This window comes from Bombus vancouverensis, chromosome 13 (genome assembly GCF_051014615.1).
Source record: "Bombus vancouverensis nearcticus chromosome 13, iyBomVanc1_principal, whole genome shotgun sequence".
Taxonomy (NCBI): domain Eukaryota; kingdom Metazoa; phylum Arthropoda; class Insecta; order Hymenoptera; family Apidae; genus Bombus; species Bombus vancouverensis.
The window spans coordinates 11,064,224-11,086,569 of NC_134923.1; the positions used below are offsets into that span (position 1 = coordinate 11,064,224).

General features: G+C 41.7%; 1 protein-coding gene and 1 long non-coding RNA gene across 3 annotated transcripts in view; one reads left to right on the plus strand and one right to left on the minus strand.

The window, feature by feature from the left end:
- The window catches only part of ssp3 (short spindle 3), a 32,239-nt gene that overhangs the window by 4,730 nt on the left and 5,163 nt on the right, over positions 1 to 22,346 (plus strand). For both annotated transcript variants that reach the window (XM_033346117.2, XM_033346124.2), the window contains exons 8-14: positions 6 to 446; positions 529 to 638; positions 835 to 958; positions 5,468 to 5,631; positions 17,097 to 17,520; positions 18,610 to 18,801; positions 22,072 to 22,245. In XM_033346117.2, coding sequence (XP_033202008.2) covers positions 6 to 446; positions 529 to 638; positions 835 to 958; positions 5,468 to 5,631; positions 17,097 to 17,520; positions 18,610 to 18,801; positions 22,072 to 22,245 — 1,629 coding nt within the window. The remainder of the gene's footprint in view (positions 1 to 5; positions 447 to 528; positions 639 to 834; positions 959 to 5,467; positions 5,632 to 17,096; positions 17,521 to 18,609; positions 18,802 to 22,071; positions 22,246 to 22,346) is intronic.
- LOC143303532 (uncharacterized) lies at positions 30 to 14,333 on the minus strand. Its single transcript, XR_013059930.1, has 3 exons — positions 14,210 to 14,333; positions 13,916 to 14,136; positions 30 to 183 (listed from the first exon to the last, which is right to left on the minus strand). It is a non-coding gene; the product is annotated as an uncharacterized LOC143303532 (long non-coding RNA).

Sequence of the window (22,346 nt, forward strand, 5' to 3'; positions counted from 1 at the left end):
CGTAGATACCCAATGAGGTATACCTGTTGAGCCATTTAAAAGGGAAAACACACGTCGAAGCAGTACGGAACACACACGACGGTCGAGAGCCATCACGAGATGAATTGCAGCGCTTCAATATATCTCAAATTCGCGATGTCCCAATTTCAGTCGTTGATAATAACAGTTCGAACGAGATTAAAGCTGCAAAAGAGAAACAGAAAACTTTAAAACGACGATGCAGAAAAATGAAACAGCGTATGTTTCTGCGAGGTAAAGAATGGGAAGACAATCATAAAACAGATGCGAATCAATCTATCGAGTCGACTAATAAAGCAAAGTTCCGACGAAATTTAAAAGAATTGGATCGATTGTACAACAATCATTCAAAGACAGCTTGGTCAAGCGTCGCCATCGCTTCTTTAGAACGTTCATTGGGTGAAATAACAAGAGCTTATTCAAAATTGGTAAGATATAATAATCTAAATAAAATAGTAATATAAGAAGAATAATATAAGACGAATAAACCTTACATTTTAAATATTTTAGTGTTCGTTCGATCAGATTGTATTTCGAGTTTTAAATGGATTCGATATTTTAACTAATTTATTGAATTTGGGACTGCAAACACAAACTGCATCTCATAATTTACCAAACAAGTAAGTGTAAGTTGCTCTTTATGTTATCCGAGACAGATAAAGAATTACGTTTTATGCTACACTCTCATACCGTGTAATTTAAACGTACAATTTTGGAAAGATCTTTCTGATCTAAAAACTACCTCTACAATTACTGGATTATATATGGATATGCATACTATTTTATATCTTAAATGCAAATTTTCGTATGTTCTAGAAGCATTCTTTCGGTATGCCGTGTATTTAAATTAAGCGTCAGTGAGAATGACACCAACATCGAAGCGGTTTTGTCAAGTAACAAAATTCTGGTCATCTTGGATCTTCTGCTTCAGCATTTAGAGGTACGTCGAACACTACACGTTTTGTAACTATTGATATTTGTACAACATTTTTAATATACACGCATTTATTTATTTTCTAACGATACTTCTCAAATTTTAATGGACCGTAACCGTGTATAAGTTCGAAATTTCTAGCTAGTTCATAAGAAAAGTATGCCAAGGTGTGTCGGCATCTTTTCCCGCGTGGTTATAGCTTTCTTATTTTATACTGGCACGTTGAATCATTTTTGTCTCGGTTGTATCATTAGTTATAGGGCACCTTGTAGATTGTAGAATGAATAATGTTGCGTGATCAGCGTGAAATAAATTGGGAGTCCACGCGACAGCGATACGCGAATGAATTTTCTTTCGCTGTGCTTGTTTTTCGGACTCATTTTGAGGTTGGTGGCTTCGAAATAAACGAAGGCAAAGACCATCACGCCTGTCCTGTCCGACTTGTCAAAATAAGGATTAAGAGAGTCTTAGGGTCTGGTTCGGCTTGCGTCCTCCGTTTTGGAGTTCAGAGTATTTAACTCTCTTATTCTGATCGTTTCTGTGTTGAACGCAAGTCGATAAGCTGGATATCAAAATCTACCGAACAATTTCGGTCGTGAATATCAAAATTTGTGTAGGGAGCAAGAACTTTGATATGATACTTAAGAACATTTGCATTTCTATGTCTTACGCCGCGTTTAAAAGTAGATTAACAGAGAGGTAGAAGTAAAGATAATTATTCTGTTTTAATCAATTATTAATAATAAAGCTGTTTACTTTTGATTATTAATTGGCCAACGAGTATAGTTTGTGCGACCGAAGTTCATGATACGTACGAATGTAATCTGCTTTATTTATCTCAACGTAAGAATCATTGTAAGTGTAAGAGTCAGGATTCTAAAACTTTTGATGCTTATCGATTCTCTTAGTCTATAGAGAAAATGCTACAGTGATATAACTCAAATGGATAAGTGAAGCGTAAAAGGGGAGACCGAGGTTGAAGGTAGAGAACCAAGGTTGAATCGTACGTTTCCACCGTACAGGCGTATCGCCGAATCTTACATTTTCATATAATTTTGATTTTTCAGAAGAAATATCTTATCGGACGAAAAATATTTCATTCTCCGTTCCATCGATTCCATTCTGAATATTTCGTTCTTTACAAACGTTCATTCTTCTTCTACTCTTTTTCTTCTTTCTTTTTTTGTCACAAAATGTTTGTTTCTCTCGTCCTAGTTGTCTTATCAATTCTAGTCTCGCTCTTTTCTCTTACCTCCTGAACGAGATCGGTTCCTATCGAATAATTTTGGAGGCAGCTATTGGTAATCGTCCCCAACTAGGTTGCCGACTGGGAGACCGGTGACTGGCCGTACGTTCGAAGTTAATCGTTTCGCTCAATGATCCGTCGTAATCGGTTCGCGAATTCACCGTCGTGATTTCAGGATCGATTTTTCACGCTTCATAGTACGGCACTGGCGCGGCGCCTTCCTTCTCCTGTTCCTCCCCCGGGAATCCCCCTCCGCAAATGCATTAGCGGTGAGAGAGCTTTTAGTGACGTCACCCACGCACATACATACATACGCTCACCCTCCCCCCTCCCTCCCTCGCACATACGTACATGTGCACACGGCTACACACGAACAGACGGGGGAATCAGGTTATACGATGAAAGAAGCGTGTGTTCCATGTAGAATGTGCGTGGGTACTTCTGTTGCCGCTTCCATCAAGCTCCGCTTTCGAGGAGCCGGCCTAATCTTTTGTCTCGTCCTCTATCGGCAGTTTTTCAATGACCTCTTTGCACGTTCCAGAATTCGGCTGTTCCTCATATTTTATCGCCGCGCGAGCTTTTCCCGGTTAGATGGTTTTAGCCTGTCCATGCGAGAACATTCTTACGACCACGAATTTCACTCACCGCGATATTTTCGAGTTTATGGTTGGGACGTAAGAAAGCGTTCTCATCTGGAGGAACAGCAATTGATATACGTATAGCTGGAATTACTGGAAAATATCGTTGATACTGGAACTACCAAAGCCGTGGGAACGGCTCTCGAATTGTACGATTTCGTTTAACTTGTTATTATTAACAATGTATCTGTATGAAATTGTTCCCAGGAGAAAAAAAGAAACAAGAAAAAAAGGGAAAAAGATAGAAGGAAAGTTACAGAACAAGCAATATTCTCTAACGTTCTATTCGACTTTACATACGAAAGACAATCGATCCTTAAGTTAAATTAGGATCTTTTTAGGGAAATGATGCCTGTTATATTATTAAAGCCTGGAAAGAATCACAGTTTGGGCCATTACACAAAGAGATCGATTGTTCTCTGGGGTCCGCGAATGCTTTCCAATCTCGTCCATTGGCCAAGCAAATTTACAATTTCCCGTAAGTCGTCCGAAGTTGCTATTCTTCCCCGTCATTTTGTCCCTCTCGTCCTTCGGTCCTTTTTCGCCAGTGCATTCGTTCGCCTCTTCGAAAAGCGTAAAAAGGCTATAGATAAATTCGACGATTCGGAACTGGACCGATTGCTCGTAAAAAAAGAAAAAAAAAATGGGGAAAATTCTTCCTCTTAATCTAGTCGACTTAGAGTTGGCAGGATCGAAGCAGAAGAAAAGCGGATTTGGTTATCGTATCGAGTTACTTGGATTTTCGACGTACTTAGCGCGAGGAATTTAAAAATTGAATGTTTTTTTCTTTTTTGGGAAAGAAAGGATATTATTATATCGGATAGCATTTCTGTTTAATTTCGGAGATTCTTTGTTGACTTTAGGGCGAAGTCACGATTCAATCGAATTCTAAACGAAGCAACGAGGGAAGAAAAAACGATATATCACGTTTTTTAAACACCTCCAATTATTTCCATATCAGGAAAAGTGTACTTTTATTTGGTTTTGGGATTAAATATATTTTCATCGCCTTTTTGAACACTGTGACAGTATCGATGAACATTAGTTATTGGTTTTATCAGGTTTATTATCTGCTTTTAACAGGTTTATATCTTCGAACTTTGGACTGGGCACGTTATTCCTCTTTTGGACTATATCGTATCAAAGTAACCGTTTTTAGCTACCGGTTGGCATAAAAATTCGAAATTTAACAAAAATCGATCTATCGTGTTTTCCCTATAGTCTTCGAACGAAGTGGGCCACAGGTTGCCGAATAAAATTTTTATTTTCAATTTCGTTTCTGACGATTCGAAGGAAATGAAACGGAAAAAGTAAATGCACCGCAGAATTATTAAGATAAAATAGAAGGACGAATTTCCTTGCGAGTTAACATATGTGTGCCCCGTTTCCCATCGTACGACTTTTGGTTTCTTCGTTGCGTTATTCCGGTAAAAATGTTCCTCTTATGCGTTTTTGAAACTTTTATTCGGTAATCGGATTTTTCAACGTAACGCCATTTATGTTTCATTTCAATTACGCGGCTGAAAAGCTTTATATGGTAAAATATCCAAGCGAAAGACATTACTTCGTATATTTAAATGGTCTGGTAAAAACTTTTTTCCCGTGAAATTCATCGAAAATCCCCCTTTTTCTACAAAAATGCGAAATGTTCGCTCTCTTGCGTAATTTCCTCGTCAGAGGATATAGCCTGCTCGATCATAGAACTTGAAAGAACTTGACGATTTCTGCTAACACGTTTCTCGAGATCGAAGTTGATAATTCGTTGGTAAAAGAGGGAAAGAAACGAGGGGAAAAAGAAAAGAAAGAGAGTGAAAAATCTCGGGTAAAATGGACGTTGCGCGTTAAGTGTTAAATCAAGTTAAACGAGCGAGAGAATAACGCGGAGAGTCAACGGGTCCGTGGCATTGTGCTGCGCGACAATTTTTGTCCCAAAACGTAAACGAATACGGGGAAATGCAAGCCGTTAAGTGTTCCCCGAAGGACTTATCGAATTTGTCGAGACTGAACCGTTTAGGGGCCATATTCTCCAGGATTCTTATCGTTACCTGCTGACTCGTTACCTCTAATTTAGCATTTTAAATGTCGCCTATATGTATGTGTCGTTGATCGGCCAGCCGAGCGGGCCGGTATCAATGACTCAACGTGCCAGGAATTCGCCTTCTCCAGCATCCGACTGATCTTTTGGCTGTTTGGAAACACGCGACCACCCTGCACTGGTAGCTGTTCGTCCCAGTCAGACATTACGATTTCGTCGGAGTCAACTTGCACGATCGCTTGACGAGCCTTTTAGAAAACCGATATCAACCTTTAAAAAGGACAAGTTAGACGAATATTTTCTTCAGGCAGGATGATGTTTGGTCGGTTGGCTCGTGATCCATGCAATGATATCTCTCTTAACGTTGGTCGTTCTGATATCTTCGGCTTTTATAGGCTGATTTTTCTGCAAGCATTAGCGATCTTTAGCTCGCTTTCGTTTCGTGCTGTACATGTTGCTCGAACGATTCTGAACTGCGTAAAAGGCGAATGGTAGGTCGATGTTTCCACTAGTTTGCGAGAAAATATCGTCTAGAAGACGAACGACATCTTATCGATTATTAATCGAGCTAAACGAATGAATTATTGTGTCGACAGACACTTGCGAAACTCGACGACCAGGTGCAAGTGCAGGAGGCATCCGGTAACTCGACCGGAAGTGGAATCGTAGCCAGCAGCCTGATGCAATTGCTGTGCAGTTTGGTCCCGGAGGAGCCTTTCGAAAAATCGGCATTGCAAACGCGGGTCCAGGATATTGCTGGGTGAGTAGCTAAAATGCGGCGTGTGTTTTCATGTTTTCACGTTACGAGACCTTAAAAAATTCGACGTGTACGTTCAGCATCGATCATACTTTATGCATCGATGTCATTTCCATTCTCAGAAAAGCGTGCTATTTAAAGTAGCATCGTGCATTAAGGAACAGCTGTCATAAATGCTTTCCTTGAATTAGAAACGTGAGAAAATAGACGAAGCAAAAGTAACATGGTAGCGTATTTTATTAGGATGCTTTGGCAATTCTGTCCGGCAGGAGAAGTGTGCCACGAATTCGTTTTTCAAAAGTGCTTTTCGAAATGTATCGTGCTAGACTGTTTTTTACGAGTAGACATACTACTACTTCCTTTTCTAAGTCTTTTCAATTTACGAACAAGTCATCCACGAATATTTCAACTGCTCCAAATACGTTTTGTAAACGTAAAATGGACGAAACCTTACGAGGAAATTCGTCAAATCTACAAATAACGCGACGAGAATATTTTCTGAATGTCATTCGTTATTTTGTTCTTTAAAACTATCGATAGAATGACGCACTTTCGTGATACCGTTATAGTAATTGTCGTTCTAAGAGGAACCTACTTACACCCGGAAGCCTTAATTTTGATAATTGCGTGACACGGGGCCGTGTGAAAGCCTTAGATTTCGTAATTTATCGCCTTTCATAAAAACGTACAATTATTTTTTTTCATTATAAATTCAAATAAACTTTTTCCGACTAAAGCGTAACATAAAATACGTTCTGTAATAACAAAAGTCTTCAAGGTGGATATTTTTATAAAGTATTAACGTTTCCACTGAAACGTCTATCTCATTTCCCTTGCATAATAAAATTACTTCTAGCATACCATTAAGTATTCATGCGACAGAAGTTATGATATTTGAAATCTAATTGCGTGCATTAAACCACGAATATACCTGTACTTGATCGAAATACACAGGTATCCTAATGAAATGCGAACATTGTTTATTCGAAGGAATATTCTAAGATATTGGAAATATTACGAACACGTGGAGAAAATAATCTTCTTTTAAAATAAAATTTTAAACATTAGTAATTATCTTTGATAATTCAAATATTTTCCTCTTACAACCTCAATGGAGTAAGATATTAATTATCGTATTTTTTCGATTTGAGATTAACGTAACGGATAGGTTAGCGCTCTTTATTTTCGCTGTCCGTTTAAATTTCTACAAAATTTCCATCGTTCAACCTCTCTCAGTCCTATGTTGCACAAACATCGCGGTACACGATTTCTTTGAGGCGGACAATGAGAAAAAACTTGAACGCTTTTGAGGCGCGTGGACCACCCTGTAGAAAAACATGACGGTTCTGTTGCGCGAGCTGAATTTAATACGCGAGTCACGCGGCAAAGTGACAAGGTGCATGCTGTTTTCGTTGCATCCTCTGAGATTCGATCTTCGAGAGGAAGAAACGTTGCACCTGGGTCAACTTCCTTCTTCCAGACCCCCCAATTGGTTGGTTAATCCTTTCCTATTTACACGGAATCGCTTCCTTTCTTCCTGTTTCTATTATTCGAATTTCATTGCGTTTAGCGAATACGTATGTAGCTGTATCCATCGTTATTTAATTAAACGCGTTAAAATTTATTCTCACGCGTTAAATCCCCTATCGACAAATAGAAATCTCGAATTCCAATTTGACTGGGAAATTGCATATTTGTGAAATACACGTGCAAATTGTACCAATACTTACGTATGTCAGACACGTAAGTTGCGATTGATCGATGAATTTCGCTTTTTGCGAAGGTTAATTTTCTGTCGTATATTTTTCAAACGTTATGATAATTATCAGCGTCGTAGTTTCGCGTAAATTTATTTCCAAACATTCGCGTTTCTATGTAACACTTCTGTCTGTGAAAAATCAAAAAATCGATCGACTCTGCAAAGATTATTTATCCAAACAAATTATGTTAGCCGGTGAATCTGCAAATTTTGAGTTTACTAACTGTAACGTCCAACGTTTGAATAATGAACGACGAAAGCGCGATCAGAGTGATTGCCGGCCGGTCGTTGCTAGTCGAATTATTATGATTAATTTCCTGCCGATGCGAGAATGGCCTAGTCACGATTTTTACTCACCAGCCAAGATTGCTTTTCGTTCGTACCTTTAAAGTGCGCAGATGTCTAAGGACGATCGATCATTTCGTACCTGGTAATACGTATTTGAGAATCGTTGAGCGCATTCATCGTTGTTCACAGTTTGAAAAAATCGCCTCATGCCTTCCGTTTACATTTTGCGACTTTCTACAATACGACGATTCTCGTCGCTTCGTAAATTTCTGATCCGAACGATCGCGTAACCTTTATCGCACGGAAGTTGGAATTATCGTCGTTCGAAACATCGTTCAACAGATTGATAATCATTTATAGACCAAATATCATCGTAATTGGGTCGTTGTTGAAGTGTTGCCACTCGGAAAACAAGCATCGAATTGGACGAGATAAGCAGATAATACGAAAAAGTCGACTATCAATTCGTCGAGTTTCGCAATCTATGATTAAAGAGTCGTATACACCGGCATCTCTCGCGGGAATTATTTCCTTGCTCTCCAACGAATACGAGAAATGGCCCTTTTGTCGTAAATAGGTGCCACAAAGCGAGAGGCTTCGCGTAACGTGTACCATATCGTTTCCCCTTTTCTGTTGTTTCTTTTACCGAAACGCGCGGTCCGCGATGCACTCCGAGCTGCTACGAATTTTAAATGATTCGCTATTACGCAAAGGAGATGTGTTTTCATCCAAAAACTTCAACCGAAGTGACTCTCCGTATAGCCACGAATGTTAGGGCTCTTATGCTACGTAGAAAGCAGACATTGGCAATGTTGCAGAAATAATTAATCACGTTCGCTCGATGTTTTAAGACGTCGAAAGACCTAAAAGGATCATCTTGTGCATTGTGACTTTTCTCATGCCACGTTCAGCGACCGACAGTTTCTGCGTAAATGAATTATACAAAAGTATTCCAAAATATTCTCTTTTAACAGATGGGTTCGAACTAAACTCGAGATACAAATTCGACGTTTCGTTCGTTCTCGGTGTAACCACGGAAACAGATTGCTCTCTGTCAGGGAATTGATTCAGACGGGTGAATAAAGTCGTAAATAAGATTCGACCGCGTTTCAAAGATTGTTTATCGAGAAGGAAGGCGCGCGGAGAAATACGCGAAGGCTTAGTTCACGATCTAATAAAATCGAGAACTCTCGAAAACGATGATAATCGGGGCTCAAGTGGCAATCGGTGAGGTAATTGTTAAAATGGTCCTAGAAAAATCAGTCGGTAAACACTCTTATTATTAATCCCGATGAGTTGATCGAACGAACGTCTACCGAGCTCATTCCCTTTCGCCTTCTGAGATGTTGATACAGCTTTAATCGAAGTAGGATCAACCGAGCAATTGGTAATTTACTTATGAGACGCGTGCGACCGTTTCGTGGCCATCTCCCCACCCGATTCGCCCCCGTTTTTCAAATTAATAAGATACTCGATGTACTAAGAAATGTAAACGTTGTACCGAATCTCGTTATTTACGAAGCAACATCTCTTGTCGATGGTTTCCTCTCTTTGCATCGAAAATACGAAAGCAGGCGTATACGTTGCGTTTCTAACTAGTCGTGGTCAAACGCAATTTTTCATTTATTACGCGATTTCGCCTCTTGTCAAATTATTTTTATTCGTTCCGCTTTGTTTTTCCGTGTCGCGTTAAAAAGTGAAAAAGTGGCGAAATTCTTGTTTGATCTTTCTTACTTTTCAACAATTACGCGAATGATTAAATCGGTTTAGAGTACGTCGTACTTGTTTTTATTACACATTCTCGGTAGAATGTTGCAGTAAAGGAAACGAAAGTGTGTCAATTTGTAAAATCGTTACTCTCGTTACGCTAGCCTATTTCTCCCTCGGTGTAAATCACAGTTTACTTTCGTTAATTGAAACGGCCATGAAAGGAAGATGAAACGCTTTCAGTTTTTGTTTTCCTTTAAAATAAAATTAAACAGGCTTTCGATCAGCTTATCGATATTTGCATTTACAAATGTGCACCTATGGATGATATAAATTTAACATAAACAATATGTTTGTGGTAAATACCTGGTAAATATTATTTCTCCATGATGTTAACCGTATCGTTATATTCCGCCATATTATACGCTTGAACCAAATTATTAGTAAACCTACCTCGACTAACTAATTACATTTGATATCGTAAATTAAAATTCATGTATCGTTACGTAAATTACATATTTGCAAAATCAGCAGAAATTCCATTACCTTGCACGTAGAAGAAATCGTATAGATTTTGAAGAAACCGCCTAGTCTCTTCCGGAGAGATGCGTTCGAGATATCGCGTTAATAGCAAACGCGTGTAAACTGTTATTCGTTGACACATTTCTGATTTATTTAAAAGAAACAAAAAGAAGAAAAGAAATGAAGGGGTTGTCGTACGCTTCGAAAATATTTCCTTACGGTATTTTTTGAAGAAAGCGTTCTGCCGTACGATTGTACATAGGCAGAACCGAGCACTGTGTATTTATTAAATCAATAATCGTCGAAGAAGATTGAAAAGAAGCGGTTGCATCAGAAACGAAGTCTATCGGGAAAATGGGGCCACAGGATCGTCTTTGCCGCGGCAAGTACGGGAAAAAGGCAGGGACGCTCTTTAGAACGGCCAAACGAAATTATTAGATCAAACAGTAGCGCCGTTATATTAATAAAATAGATTTCCTTGCTGTTCAAAGGAGAAAAAGGGACGTTGTCGTCTTTCACGTAATTTTGTTTCGCGCAACTCCCGGTTTAATGATGTCGCGCTAAAGCGCACCTTTTATTTATTTCGCGATAAAACGGCGTGCTATAATATAATACTTGTTCGTAACTTCGTCTCCGCAACTATTACGTTAGTAACTTTTTTATATACTTAATGACGCAGAATCGGGAGAATTAACGAGAAGCGAAACTTTTCTATTCTAACGCGTCTAACCTTACGTTTACAAATCGAGTGATCTTTTTAGAGAAAAAGCGCAAATAGGAACGCGATGCACCTGCCATGGAGAACAGCTTAGAAGTTTAGGCGGGGCGAATTTGAAAGCGAGACAGAGGAGAGAGAAATCGTTAGTGGTTGAAGGAGAACGGGGCAGGAAGAAAAAATATCGCGGGGGTGAATGAGCGAGGCGGGTTGGGTACGTAATCTGCTAATGGACTCTCTCCCTTTCTCCCTCGACTTCTCTTTCGTCGTCCAAATTCACCCTTACTCGGCGTACGGCTGCCTCTAACCCTCCTTCGACCCTCCTAGACTCGACTCATCTTCCGATTCTCTCTACTTTATTTCTTCTTTTTTCTCTTTTCTTTCGTCTCTTTCCTTTTTTCTTTACGCGTTGCCGTTGTCGAAACCGTGTAAAATGATGTTTGAGGATACAGGGGGATTGCGATCGTCCTGCAACGAACAATAGTTTCGGCCAGTTTTGCAACATTTAGTTTCTATTCGGACATTTTCTCCTTCTTGCGCGCGAATCGTATCGCGTTTCTTTGACATCCTTGTCCGCTTTCTTTCCACTTTTTCGCACTTTGAACGGATATTCCGAGACGATTGGAAACTGACGAATGAATCACTAACACCGGGCTGAATTAAGCCAGCTGATGGCCCGATGCATCTGCTGTCTAATTTCTAACGCTAACCGAACCGTTTAAACTTCTATTTTACATGCCCGATTATACGATCCTGACGAATTTATCGATATCTGTTCTATTAGGGAAGCGTCGTCGTGTCTCCAAAGTTCGATTCTTTGCAAATCAAATGTTCTTTCAAACAGCGGTTATCTCGATTATGCAGATATACATACAACGAAATATCGTTCTTCCCTGTTGCTCGTACAGTTCTGTATTAACCATTTTGTTACTTACGTGAAATTTATCTTTGGTAACAGGCATAGATAGATGTTTCGATATACCGTTGTTGTTGTGTCGATACTGTTTCAGTATTTGGATAGGTCGGTGATGCAGCACTTTATAAATAACAGATCGAAAAACCGTTTCTATTTTCTCATCGTCAAACCGATTTACGCTGCAAAGTTAACAGTCTTGTAATCACCGACAGCGTCGATAATTTGCTTTAATCTTACTGGAAATACGCTAACATCGACTTCATTAATGACCAATAAATCGCTTTAGCTCGTTCCCAAGAATATCGTTCTACGTACAGATATAAACCCTGCATAGAAAATACTCCATTTCTTATTTATAGTTAACGTATTTTTGGATTTTTAATATTTCAACAAAGCAGGGAAATTACCTTCCAGTTAAAGATATCTCAAATTACAGTTAAATACAGTTTCAGTTAATTTCATTTTGTACGATTTCTTCCATACTCCTTTTTCAGCGTTCGCAAATGGACTATACGAAGCTTTTAGCAAGGGGATCATATTTTGTCGAAATAAAAAATATAAGCGTGGTAGAAAAACGAATCAAAGCTGAGAAAGAGAGAGAGAGAGATTCGTCTTTTTTGTTTCAAACAGAGAAACGATTAGATTCTTGCGTTCTCCTGAGAAAAGACAGAAATCGATGTAAAAAAAAATGTTGTTGCGTATCGTTCGATCGTGCGCGAGCTGACAAATTACTTCGTGTCTTGAATTAATCGAATAATTAAATAACAAACAGGCGAAAATCTCGAGCACGACGAAGATGTTCCGCGATAACAGTCAACGACAGTAATGACAACAGTAATGGGAACTGCGGGATTCAGGCGGTATTTGATCAGGTTGGTTAGGGTCGTGAATAGAAATAGGCGGCACGGCTGTTTCTGTTCCCATTCTACTCAGCGCCAAATTTCACTGCTCTCTCTATTATCCTTTCATAATGCTCCTTGTTGACAGAGACAGCTTTAAACGGCGCGAGAAAAAGCGCACGGTGATTTCGTTCGCGTAACATTCTCAACGTTTCACTTCTTGCATCAGCTAGGTTTGTTCTACGATACTACAAACGCCAGTTCATGTTACCGCGTTCATCGAACGATGTTCGCTCGATATTGTAAAATTTCTAACAATATTTGCGTAAGATAACGGGAAACGCAAATGCCGTGCAGTTTCTACAAATATCGCATATTCGTCTAAATAAAATCTGCCCGTATTTGGTAATAAATATATTTCATTTAAACGTACTTGTACATTCAGAGTTAAGTATTTTCAGGTTTATTCGGATTTTTATATCGCATAGATGATAAAATTATTCTTGGAACAATTTGAATAAACATTGATGGAAAAGTATCGAGCAATCAGCGACGATGCATTTGAAGCACCCTATAGATTCGCATCCTTCTGACTGCGAGGCGAGCCGTGGCAGGACTCGATTGTGTGTATAGAGTAGCAGGATTCACCTCATCCCTCGGGCTACCGAAATCCCGGCGTGAATGCATTACGCGTCAACGAACTCGGAGTAGCAATATCCTGAGTTGCTGGATGTTAGAGTACGAGGATTATAATACATTACCAATTCGACGAACGCCTCGGCCATTTGACCTTGTTTCAGACTTTATTTCGCGTGTCTGTCTTGTACATTGGATTTCAACGGTTTTATCGGTGCACGGATGCGTAACAAAATGTGATTTTTATTAAACCACCGTCCTTTTCCAAACCAACGAGACGTGACCCATCGAATTAAATTCGCTATTGCAAGGATTTGTGTCGTTAATTTTACCGAGACGTGGATCGTACTGTGCGAACCATTTTTTTTTTTAAATAAACGAGCTTCGACGATGCGATAATATTTTGTCGCGAATTTTTCCAAATATATGTAAAATATACGTATACGTAGCTACGTGTACCTACGTAGTATGTATTACATAGATGATCGTTGATACTAGAGAAGGCGAGGGGTGAAAAGGGGATGCTGAAGTTCGGTAGCTGGAGACACTTGTCAACGGCAGGCAGGGGGTCGGTTTCAGGGGTAGATCTAGACGACGACTCTGTAAATATTGTAACAAGTGTGCCGTCGTTGCCACACGTGGCATTGATGTGCTTGGTTAATCGATTGGTCCATCGAAAATTTTCTGTTTTAATCGTGGAAATATTTCTGCGTATCCTGATATCGTATAATTGTAATTTGCAAGCGTACTGATAAATTATTTATTTTCATTTTATTTTCATATGCCGATGTCAAATATCAAACCGATTGTATTTTGACTAATTGTTTATTCGTTGATCCTCTTAGCCATCATTAATCTCGCACACGTTTGATTTATAATTTATTTCAATACCATGAAATTCTCACCTTGCTTCGTACAAGCGTGTACAACGCGCAGATACGATGTAGAGACGATGGAGAATGATTCAGACGTCAATGAAAAATACGGCCATTCTTCGTCGTTCCTCTGTTGATTTTCTCATCTCGTCGATACACAGTTGTCGTTTTCACACTTTCGCCATTTCGTTGAGCAAACATGGTCCATTGTGGATGCGCTGAATGATACTTCTGCCAGGCACATTTGCCGCCTGTAGAAAAGGACTTTGTTCAAGTGGATTCTTGCAAACAATCGAACCACAATCTGACGAACGATGCAAGTACCGTGACGAATATTAAAAAAAGATAGTTTTCTTCTCATCGAATTTTCCAATCTTCGCTTCCTCGTCCTATGTAATCCGGAAGTACGTTAAAATATTCCAGACAAAATATATATAGAAATCTTCGCGTACTCCTGCAAGCAGATTAGACTATGGTCAAAGCAGTTCTATGCAGTTTCAAGCTCAATGCATGTAGATATACGCTCGATACACAGACGCAAGCTACCTGTCGCGTAAAGCCACGAAGTGCGGCGCGAAACGTCGTCGTCCGCAAGCTCATCGAACTGATACCTATTCGTTCGACCGTGACGATTATCGGGAAAGTAGCGCCACGCATGTTTCATCGTGAATATGTAAATTAATTTGTCCTATTAGCCAGCTCGGGGTGCTTGGTCGTGCTTAAACATGCGCTCGCGTTGCACCACGAAATTACGTAAGCTGGTGCATCGGAGGCGAGCACCAGTTCGTCTAAGGATATGCACCCTTGTGCTTTTGCTATGAAATAATCATATGGTTAGCTAATGGCAGCGCTGGGGTAGCGATTGCTCGGCTGCTGCGGCCTCCATAAGGCGCTTGGGGAGAATAATAAATAAATTCAATGTATTTGCTCGAACCCCTCCGCAAACATTCAATGATAGATCGGAATCTTAAGGGAGGGGGAGCGATGATGCATGGGCCAGGCCCTCGTAATGGTCAGACGTGCGTGAAGATCGCAAGATCGGATCTTTCCGTGCTTCTTGCGAATTGTCTGGCTATCGCGTAACTGGGCTACGAAATTGCGATCCACAGATGGCTAATTTTCATTCGTAATCGTTCGTAGCATAGTTTATGGAGTGACACCTCTTTCGTGTAATCGGATCATCCACGGTCGACTTTAATTTTCGAGATGCGTCGGTAGACTTGGCTCGTTCTTCGCTTAACGATTCGACTAATAAATCTCGTAATCGTCGGTGAATCGACGGATTGTAAATCGTAGAGTTCTGTGGTACAAGTAGTTTATACAATTTTACGAGTTACAAATTATGTATTGTTCATTTTCCAGAGAAGTCATCCTTATCGGTAGTCAGATTTTGCGGTATCGTTTACGTTGCGGTGCAATCATCAAGGAGGCTACGAGGAAAGTAAATTAAATAGCAAAATGTATGGGTCATAGGATAATGGTCTTGTTGGTCGGTTCTATCGACTTTGCGGAATGCCAAGCAGCACGAATCGGAGGCGGATCAACCCGCCCGAGCAGAATTATTACATCCTGCAGCAAGGACACGGTCCCCTTACCGACTATCATTCGTGTTATTATAGGTTAAGAGGGTGTAGCTACGATTCGAGCGATTCTAATCCATGCGCGCATCTCGCTGCATTTTATTAGCGTATTTACCGAATCCCTCGAAGTACCGTCGAAAGTATCGGTATTATCGGCTGTTCGTGTTCGTCCATTACGCTCGTCGCTTCTATCATCGGAATGACGGAGCTTAAGCGCCTTTGCTTTTATACGTATCGATGAATTATGCAACAACAATGTGAATCAGTGTTGGTCCCAACGTCCTACTGCCCGGTACTTTTCCACCCGCTTTATTAATATCGTTATATTTCGAAAACAAGCGAAACTTATTCCCGGTATTTGCCGATGTACACGTTCCCGGTTAACGAGATAGAAGGACAGAATTTCCACACGTTTCATACTGAAATTTATCAACGCGTATTGACAACGAGGTGTCGTCGTCGTCCTGACGCCTTTTCAAAACGCCCTCCTTCGTAGCCTCGTAGCTTACAGGTCCACGCACATTCCATTCTTAGGTTTCTCGGTTAAGCGTCGCTTTAAACGGACGTATCTTCAATCGTGTGTAATTAATAGGTAGCCTAACCCCCGGAACAAGCCGAATCGTGACATATCAATCGAGCAACTATGGCGGCAGGACCGTTTCATTATCGAGTCTGGAGCAAGGGTTGCTCTTTCTCTCGAAAAGTCCCCGTGGCATAAAGAACGGGAGTCCGCGGAAGTGTGCGTGTCGAGTTCAGTGGCGTCGGATTAGCTTGCAGCTAGTTATGATTAGAGGAGACAGTTGGCCCTCCACCGGACTACTTCATATTCGAATGCTGATCGGCGGCAGGCGAGCGTAGCCCAAGCATGTCGGTGTTTCGGTGGAAAGGGGGCGGCGATAATACGCACTGACAGCCGCGCACCCTCGACAACCCGGTCGCTGGGGGGTCACGAGTGAAAGGAAGGGCGGATGGGTGCCGTACGAGAAAAGAAAAACATATACAACAACCCGATAGAATGAGCATCGCATGCGCCGACGCTTGTTCCCTCTTCTGCCGGCTTGTGCGCGCAGAATTACCCACTGATGTTATAATCCTCTCGTGTTACGCCATCGCACATGCTGTCCTGTAAGCAATACATTGTTTTTTTTCTTCTGTCTCTCTACCGAACGCGCCTCTTTTTGCCTGTTACGTTCCCCCGCGACGGTTTATGACGCCAAATCTATCGGAACCCATATGCACACTTTGCCGCCGTGAACGAGAGACACGGTGTCGCCTGTTCCGTTGTATACCGATCGGTGTACACTGCGACAAGTCTTTGTCGAATCGAGACAACCGGAATTAACGAACGATCGACGTAACGATAGCGTTACCTCGGTGCGAATGAACGTCGCCAAAGAATCGAGCACATCGACGACGAGTGACCAACGCGAGGTGACAGCTGTACTCGCAGCTTTGTTTTAAAATCGTTAGTCGAGAGTTTAAAGTCTCATTCGCCGACGCTTTGTATCGCCCATATATCGTTGCGTTTTATTACGATAAGACGAGTCATGATTTATGCTTACATTACACGTGGCTCAAGCTACTACAAATAACAGAGTTGGTAACAATGTTAAACGTTATCGGTGTTTCAGGTACTTGGTAGCAGGTGGATTGGTAGACCGAGTGTTTCGTCACAGTCGAGCTCTGATCGAAACCGACTTTTTCGTGGACCAGGACCACGAATCGCCAGTCTTGTCGTCGTCGTACGATCTACTTTATCGCATCTGTTGCCATTTAAAGAAATCAACGGATCAAGATGTGGGGAATATTCACGAGGGCAACAACAACGTCGAGCAGACCAACGTCGAGTCGCACCTTCTCTCGACGCTGGCCTCGGCCGAAGCTGCGGGCGCGATCGGTGCACTTTACGCTGCAGTTGCACTCACACCGCAAAATCAGAAAGGATCCTCTCCGACCCCTAATCAGATTACGGTATCCCAGCCTATGAGGATTCTGATCGTTCGCAGCCTTAGGCTACTTAAATCGATCGCAGGGCTGAACATTCAGAAATTACAGGTAGGTGTACCTCGACGTATCTTTTAACCTGTTACTGTATGTTTTGTCCTTTTGAGTATTTTCAGTAGCATAAAATTTGTGCAGGTAAAAATCGCTTTAACAACGTAGACTCGAAAGAAACATCGATCGAAAGTGGTTCATCAAATACGTACGAAAAGCCTGTCTATTTGTTTTAAAAGGGAACGATGATAAGTATCGTGCGAGTGTTAACAAGCGAGGAAAGTTTAACTTTATCCGTTTCCCTGACCAATAGGACACGACGTTTAATTAATTAACCACCGTTTGATGTAGGGGAAAAGACAAAGGATCCGCAATTAACTCCTTCGCTTTGTCTCACGTATCAACTGTAACCTTTATTTTAACTGCACTCTTTATCTTATACCAACTGCAAACTTTGAAAATGTAGTTTCATCCTATCGATCAAACGGCGTTAATCTATCGTTTCGATTAGCGTTGATCTAAGTCTCGAGAAAGTGAAATTTTCCATGGCTGCAGAGATTAACGAAATTTTATGCGGAAAGTAAACTTGGATCGTTGTTCTCTCGATCACCGTATCCTCTTTATTAGATCGAGTACCGCAGAAAGTGCAATAGAGATATTATATGTATATATCGCGTGTCGTAGGGGTTCGCCTGTCAAGATAGAAAGGTCTCCCGTGTAGTCTGCAATGATCGAACCACGAATTGAATCGAATGCTCGCGCCCCCGTCCACAAAAACCATAAGGGCTATCCAGTGTCCCATTGGAGAGCCTGCTGAGTCTCATGGGGCACCGCCTCGATTATCCTTGTGGTCCACGCAGCCGGCGTTTGTCGAAAAACCAACGTTTATTATCTATTCTCTTTGACTTTCTGACAACCAAGTCTGGCTGTTCTTTAATCTCCGCGGGAGTCTGTCTCTTGTTGCGTTTCAAAGAGATCCGTCTCTTTGCGTAGAGGCGATGGTTTAAGAATATTCCCCGATACGTCCGACGTCTATCAATCGCCTAATCGCGCGATCGTTTTGGAACCAAGTTCCGTGAAGATTTTGAACAAATTCTCCCAGTTAGACTGCAGGCAATTTCTTTCAGAGCGCAAATCTTCTGATTTCAGAATCTCCTAGGAGCGGAAGGTACCAACCTGCAATGGCGACTGATAGCTAGTCATGTGATAACCCGATTATCACGAGATCCAATATCGCACAAGTCGGAAATTGGATCTGCGCAGAACACTAGTGGTACTTACATCCTGTCAGAACTGTTCCAGGTTCTGGGATATTTTGCAGTTAACAACCCGGAAAATCAGGTAAGCCTGCGCTCCGAAAGTGTTCTCCGAATTAAAGTCATTTCGCGCAATTTCCACGACGTACGTGTTTCTTAGCGTGTAACACTAGGCGAAATAAATTCTCCAAGCTCGTAAACACGTTGAACGTCTACCAACGAGCTCGTTGCAATCTCGAGCTCGATTCTGAGAAAGTTTCCAAGATCATCCGCGGAACCGCAACGATTCCGCCGCATCCCCGAGCCGAGGGAGAAAGCAAAGCTGGTAACACGCATAAATCGTGTAACGAGACCGTCGTTGCCCCGGATGGTCCCCTCGCAATTCACCAGCCGAATCGGCCGGCAGTTAAAGGTTAAAAGCGTTTTTCCGCTAGTTTCCCCGTCCCATATCGGATGCACTTTCGGCAGGCAAGCGCAGACAAGCAGCGGACCTTCTTAAAAAAGGCGGCGAAAGACGAATGCGCGACGTCGTCGGTGCACTCAACGCTACACATCCCGATGCATCCAGCACGCGCTGGATTGATGCACCCTCCTTGCCGGCTCGGCGCGGCCCGGCGCGGCTCGGCGCTGCGCGGCTGCTCGGGGCTGACGTATGGAATGGAACCGAGTAAATATATCTTAACTGCATTCGGCCGTATATTGATGGGAGGTCCGCTGAGTGTGTTGTGTCTAACAGCTTCTTCCTTCTTCGTCGCGTGTTGCGGGCCGCATTTCACGCGAATGTACCGGGTGACTCGATCGCCCATTCCGCGAGTTGATGGATGATGGCTCGTCGTGGTCCGGTTGGTTTTCGTTCGTTGGCGCTCGCTACACTCGCCGTGGATCCCGGATAAATACTCCACGTGTCACCGATCGATATTTTCATCGATAAATCGCGGTACTGGGATTTACTGGCAGAGTGGCGAGACGTTTCCGCTTGTTCCATGTAAACGATATATTCTCCTCCTTCGTGCGTCGAATGGCGCGGATACCCAAGGAACGATGTTTCGTGAAAAATATAGATTTAATTCGTTACTCGACAGAGTTGTGTACGCGTGATATTTGTGGATCGTTTGGTAAAATAAAGAGTTGCTCGGAGATTTTACGAATACCCGTTGAGATGTTTACATTACAGACGCACTCTAACTACTTCGAACGAGATGCTTCTTCAATGGACTTCTAAGTTAAGACTACTCTTCTTCTTTTGATGCTCGATCGATCTATCCCCGAATTTAAAATCATCTCCTCGTTGAATACTCGATCGGATTTTCCTTTTAGAAACAACGTGTAGATTCGTGTTTGTTTTCATCTTTCCGTGCTACTTCTTAAACAGACTGCAGACTGCATTAACAGGGAACACTCTGTATGAATGGAAAAAAGAATGTATCACAACGTCCTAGGTTTCACAGGTTCCAGTTTCTTAGAATTCGAATTTCAAGATTCAGAATATAGATTTCGGGAAACAAACTTCATTGAGCATCTTCGATGTCGTAACTTTCAGCTTCCTCTGTGTTCGTGAAAACATGCTGTCATTTTGTCGCTGCATATCAGCTAATCGTCTTCTCTGAATTCCTCCCGAATATTCTTGTAGCCGGTACAATTTATTTCTGCCTGTTTCAGTAACTTTATTGCCAAGTTCGTGAGCAAACGACAAACACGCGCGCCTAACTTTCAAGACTAGTTCCGTACAGCTTTGTGAGTCTATAATTATTCGAACGGTTACGAATTTAAGGTAGGCTACTTTTCACTGTTACCACGAATATTTCCTAATACCTATGCTATTTCAAGTTACTTTAAATAATAATCTCGTCAAAGATATTGCTTTAAATATCCGATGGTTGTCTCTAAGATACGAAATTATACTCGACTCTGACAAAAGCAAAGGGTAGCTCTCGGTTAACGAGAATTCTATAGCAGGAAAAGCAGGTATCTCTAGATAGAGATTGCCGGTTGAACGTTTTTCCCTCGTATTCATCGAGATATTTCTAGTCACGGAACAGACTACACGTGGAAATATGTGGCGCCTTGGAGAACGTCGCGTCGCCACGTCCTTCCTTTCTGCGCGACTATCGAACCTCGTTTTTGAGATATCGGCCTCTCGGAAATCACCGAAGTATTCGATCCATGCTGAAGGATATCGAGAAGGAACGACTAGCTAAGATTAGACCCCATAGGTACAAAGCGCTTCTCGAGCATTTCGACGCGACAACCTTCGCCTATCGTCAGCCTAATTGTTCTGCTTAGAGGACTCCTTTCCCTCTATTTTTAGTCGCCCCTCGAGATATCAGGTAAAAATGCACCGCCGTCAAGAGCAGAGGAATTGGAAGGCTTGTGACTCGTACGAAGGCTTCTAACGAACCGTATAAACGACCGAGCACTTTCTTTGTATTAGGGCGAATTTTCCAGTCAAGCGTTCTGTACTTGTTATCCAAGCAGTTTGCTCACGGCCTTTTAAATACGATAAAAATACGTAGGATTCACGATCGTCGTAAATCTAGTTGGCGGTTTTATGCCGCGTAAAAATGATCTTTTAAAATAACGCACAAAATGGTACGCGGAGGAAAAAGGTTTACCATAGAGTAGCGCGTAATTTATCGGTGCAGTGTATCCTTCGCTTGACGTAATATAAAATTACAAAGCGATACACTCGTTGACAACTTATTTTTGACAAGTTTCAGCGAAAGCGATAATATATACGCAATAAAAAATACACGTAATAAAAATTGGCAAAATCATCGACGAACATTTTCCATCGAATCGCTTTGATCATCGTTCGTCGGTTTACCTTTGAAACGTCGTAAAACGGTGAGATCTTGAAAACGGATTATCAGCGCGTTCACCTGATCGAAATGCACACTTGGCGAATGGTCGGAGCATTACCAGAGGGTACGCGTGTAACGAGGGACGTAGGTGAGGAAATAAAAATTCGTAATGTGGGTACTTCCTGCAGGAGACCTTTTCACAGGTGCACAAACCTGTTCGAAGACACTCGTTGAACCGCAGATGTACGTCGCGACGTTCTCTTGTTCCTGGAACAAGAACTTGCCGTGTACCGACACCTGGATTATATAGGTGTGTCGTTTCCCACGATGTTTAAGGAAATTCACGATCTCGCGGCACATTCGGCCCGCCGTAACTGATCATCTTCGTTCTGTGTAACGACCGTGAACGTACCTGTTAGCTAGTAGCTTCATGTGGGTGTTTTGCAATGGAAAACGAATCGTACGGCGGACCCGTCTGTTTGAAAGAATCGATTTGGCTATTCTCGTAGTTAACCGTTTGTGAATTCGATCGTAACGTTTGAAATCTGTTGCAGTTGGTACTTCAATCGGTTGGAGCAGGACCAAGCGTTCTTCAGCAACTGTGTACTCTTCCATTTCCGTTCTACGGTGCTCCAGGATTGACGTCATATATTTTCCCGACACTCTTGGCAGCCACGCATCAAAATCCGGAGGCTACAGCAGTCCTGTCTTGCGAATTATCTTATCAGGTAAATCTCGTTTTCTTCAAAGAGACTTTTTACCGGTATCTCTCTTTTCAAATTATCGAAATTACCAAAATTTTATGAAATTTTAACTCAACTTGATACCT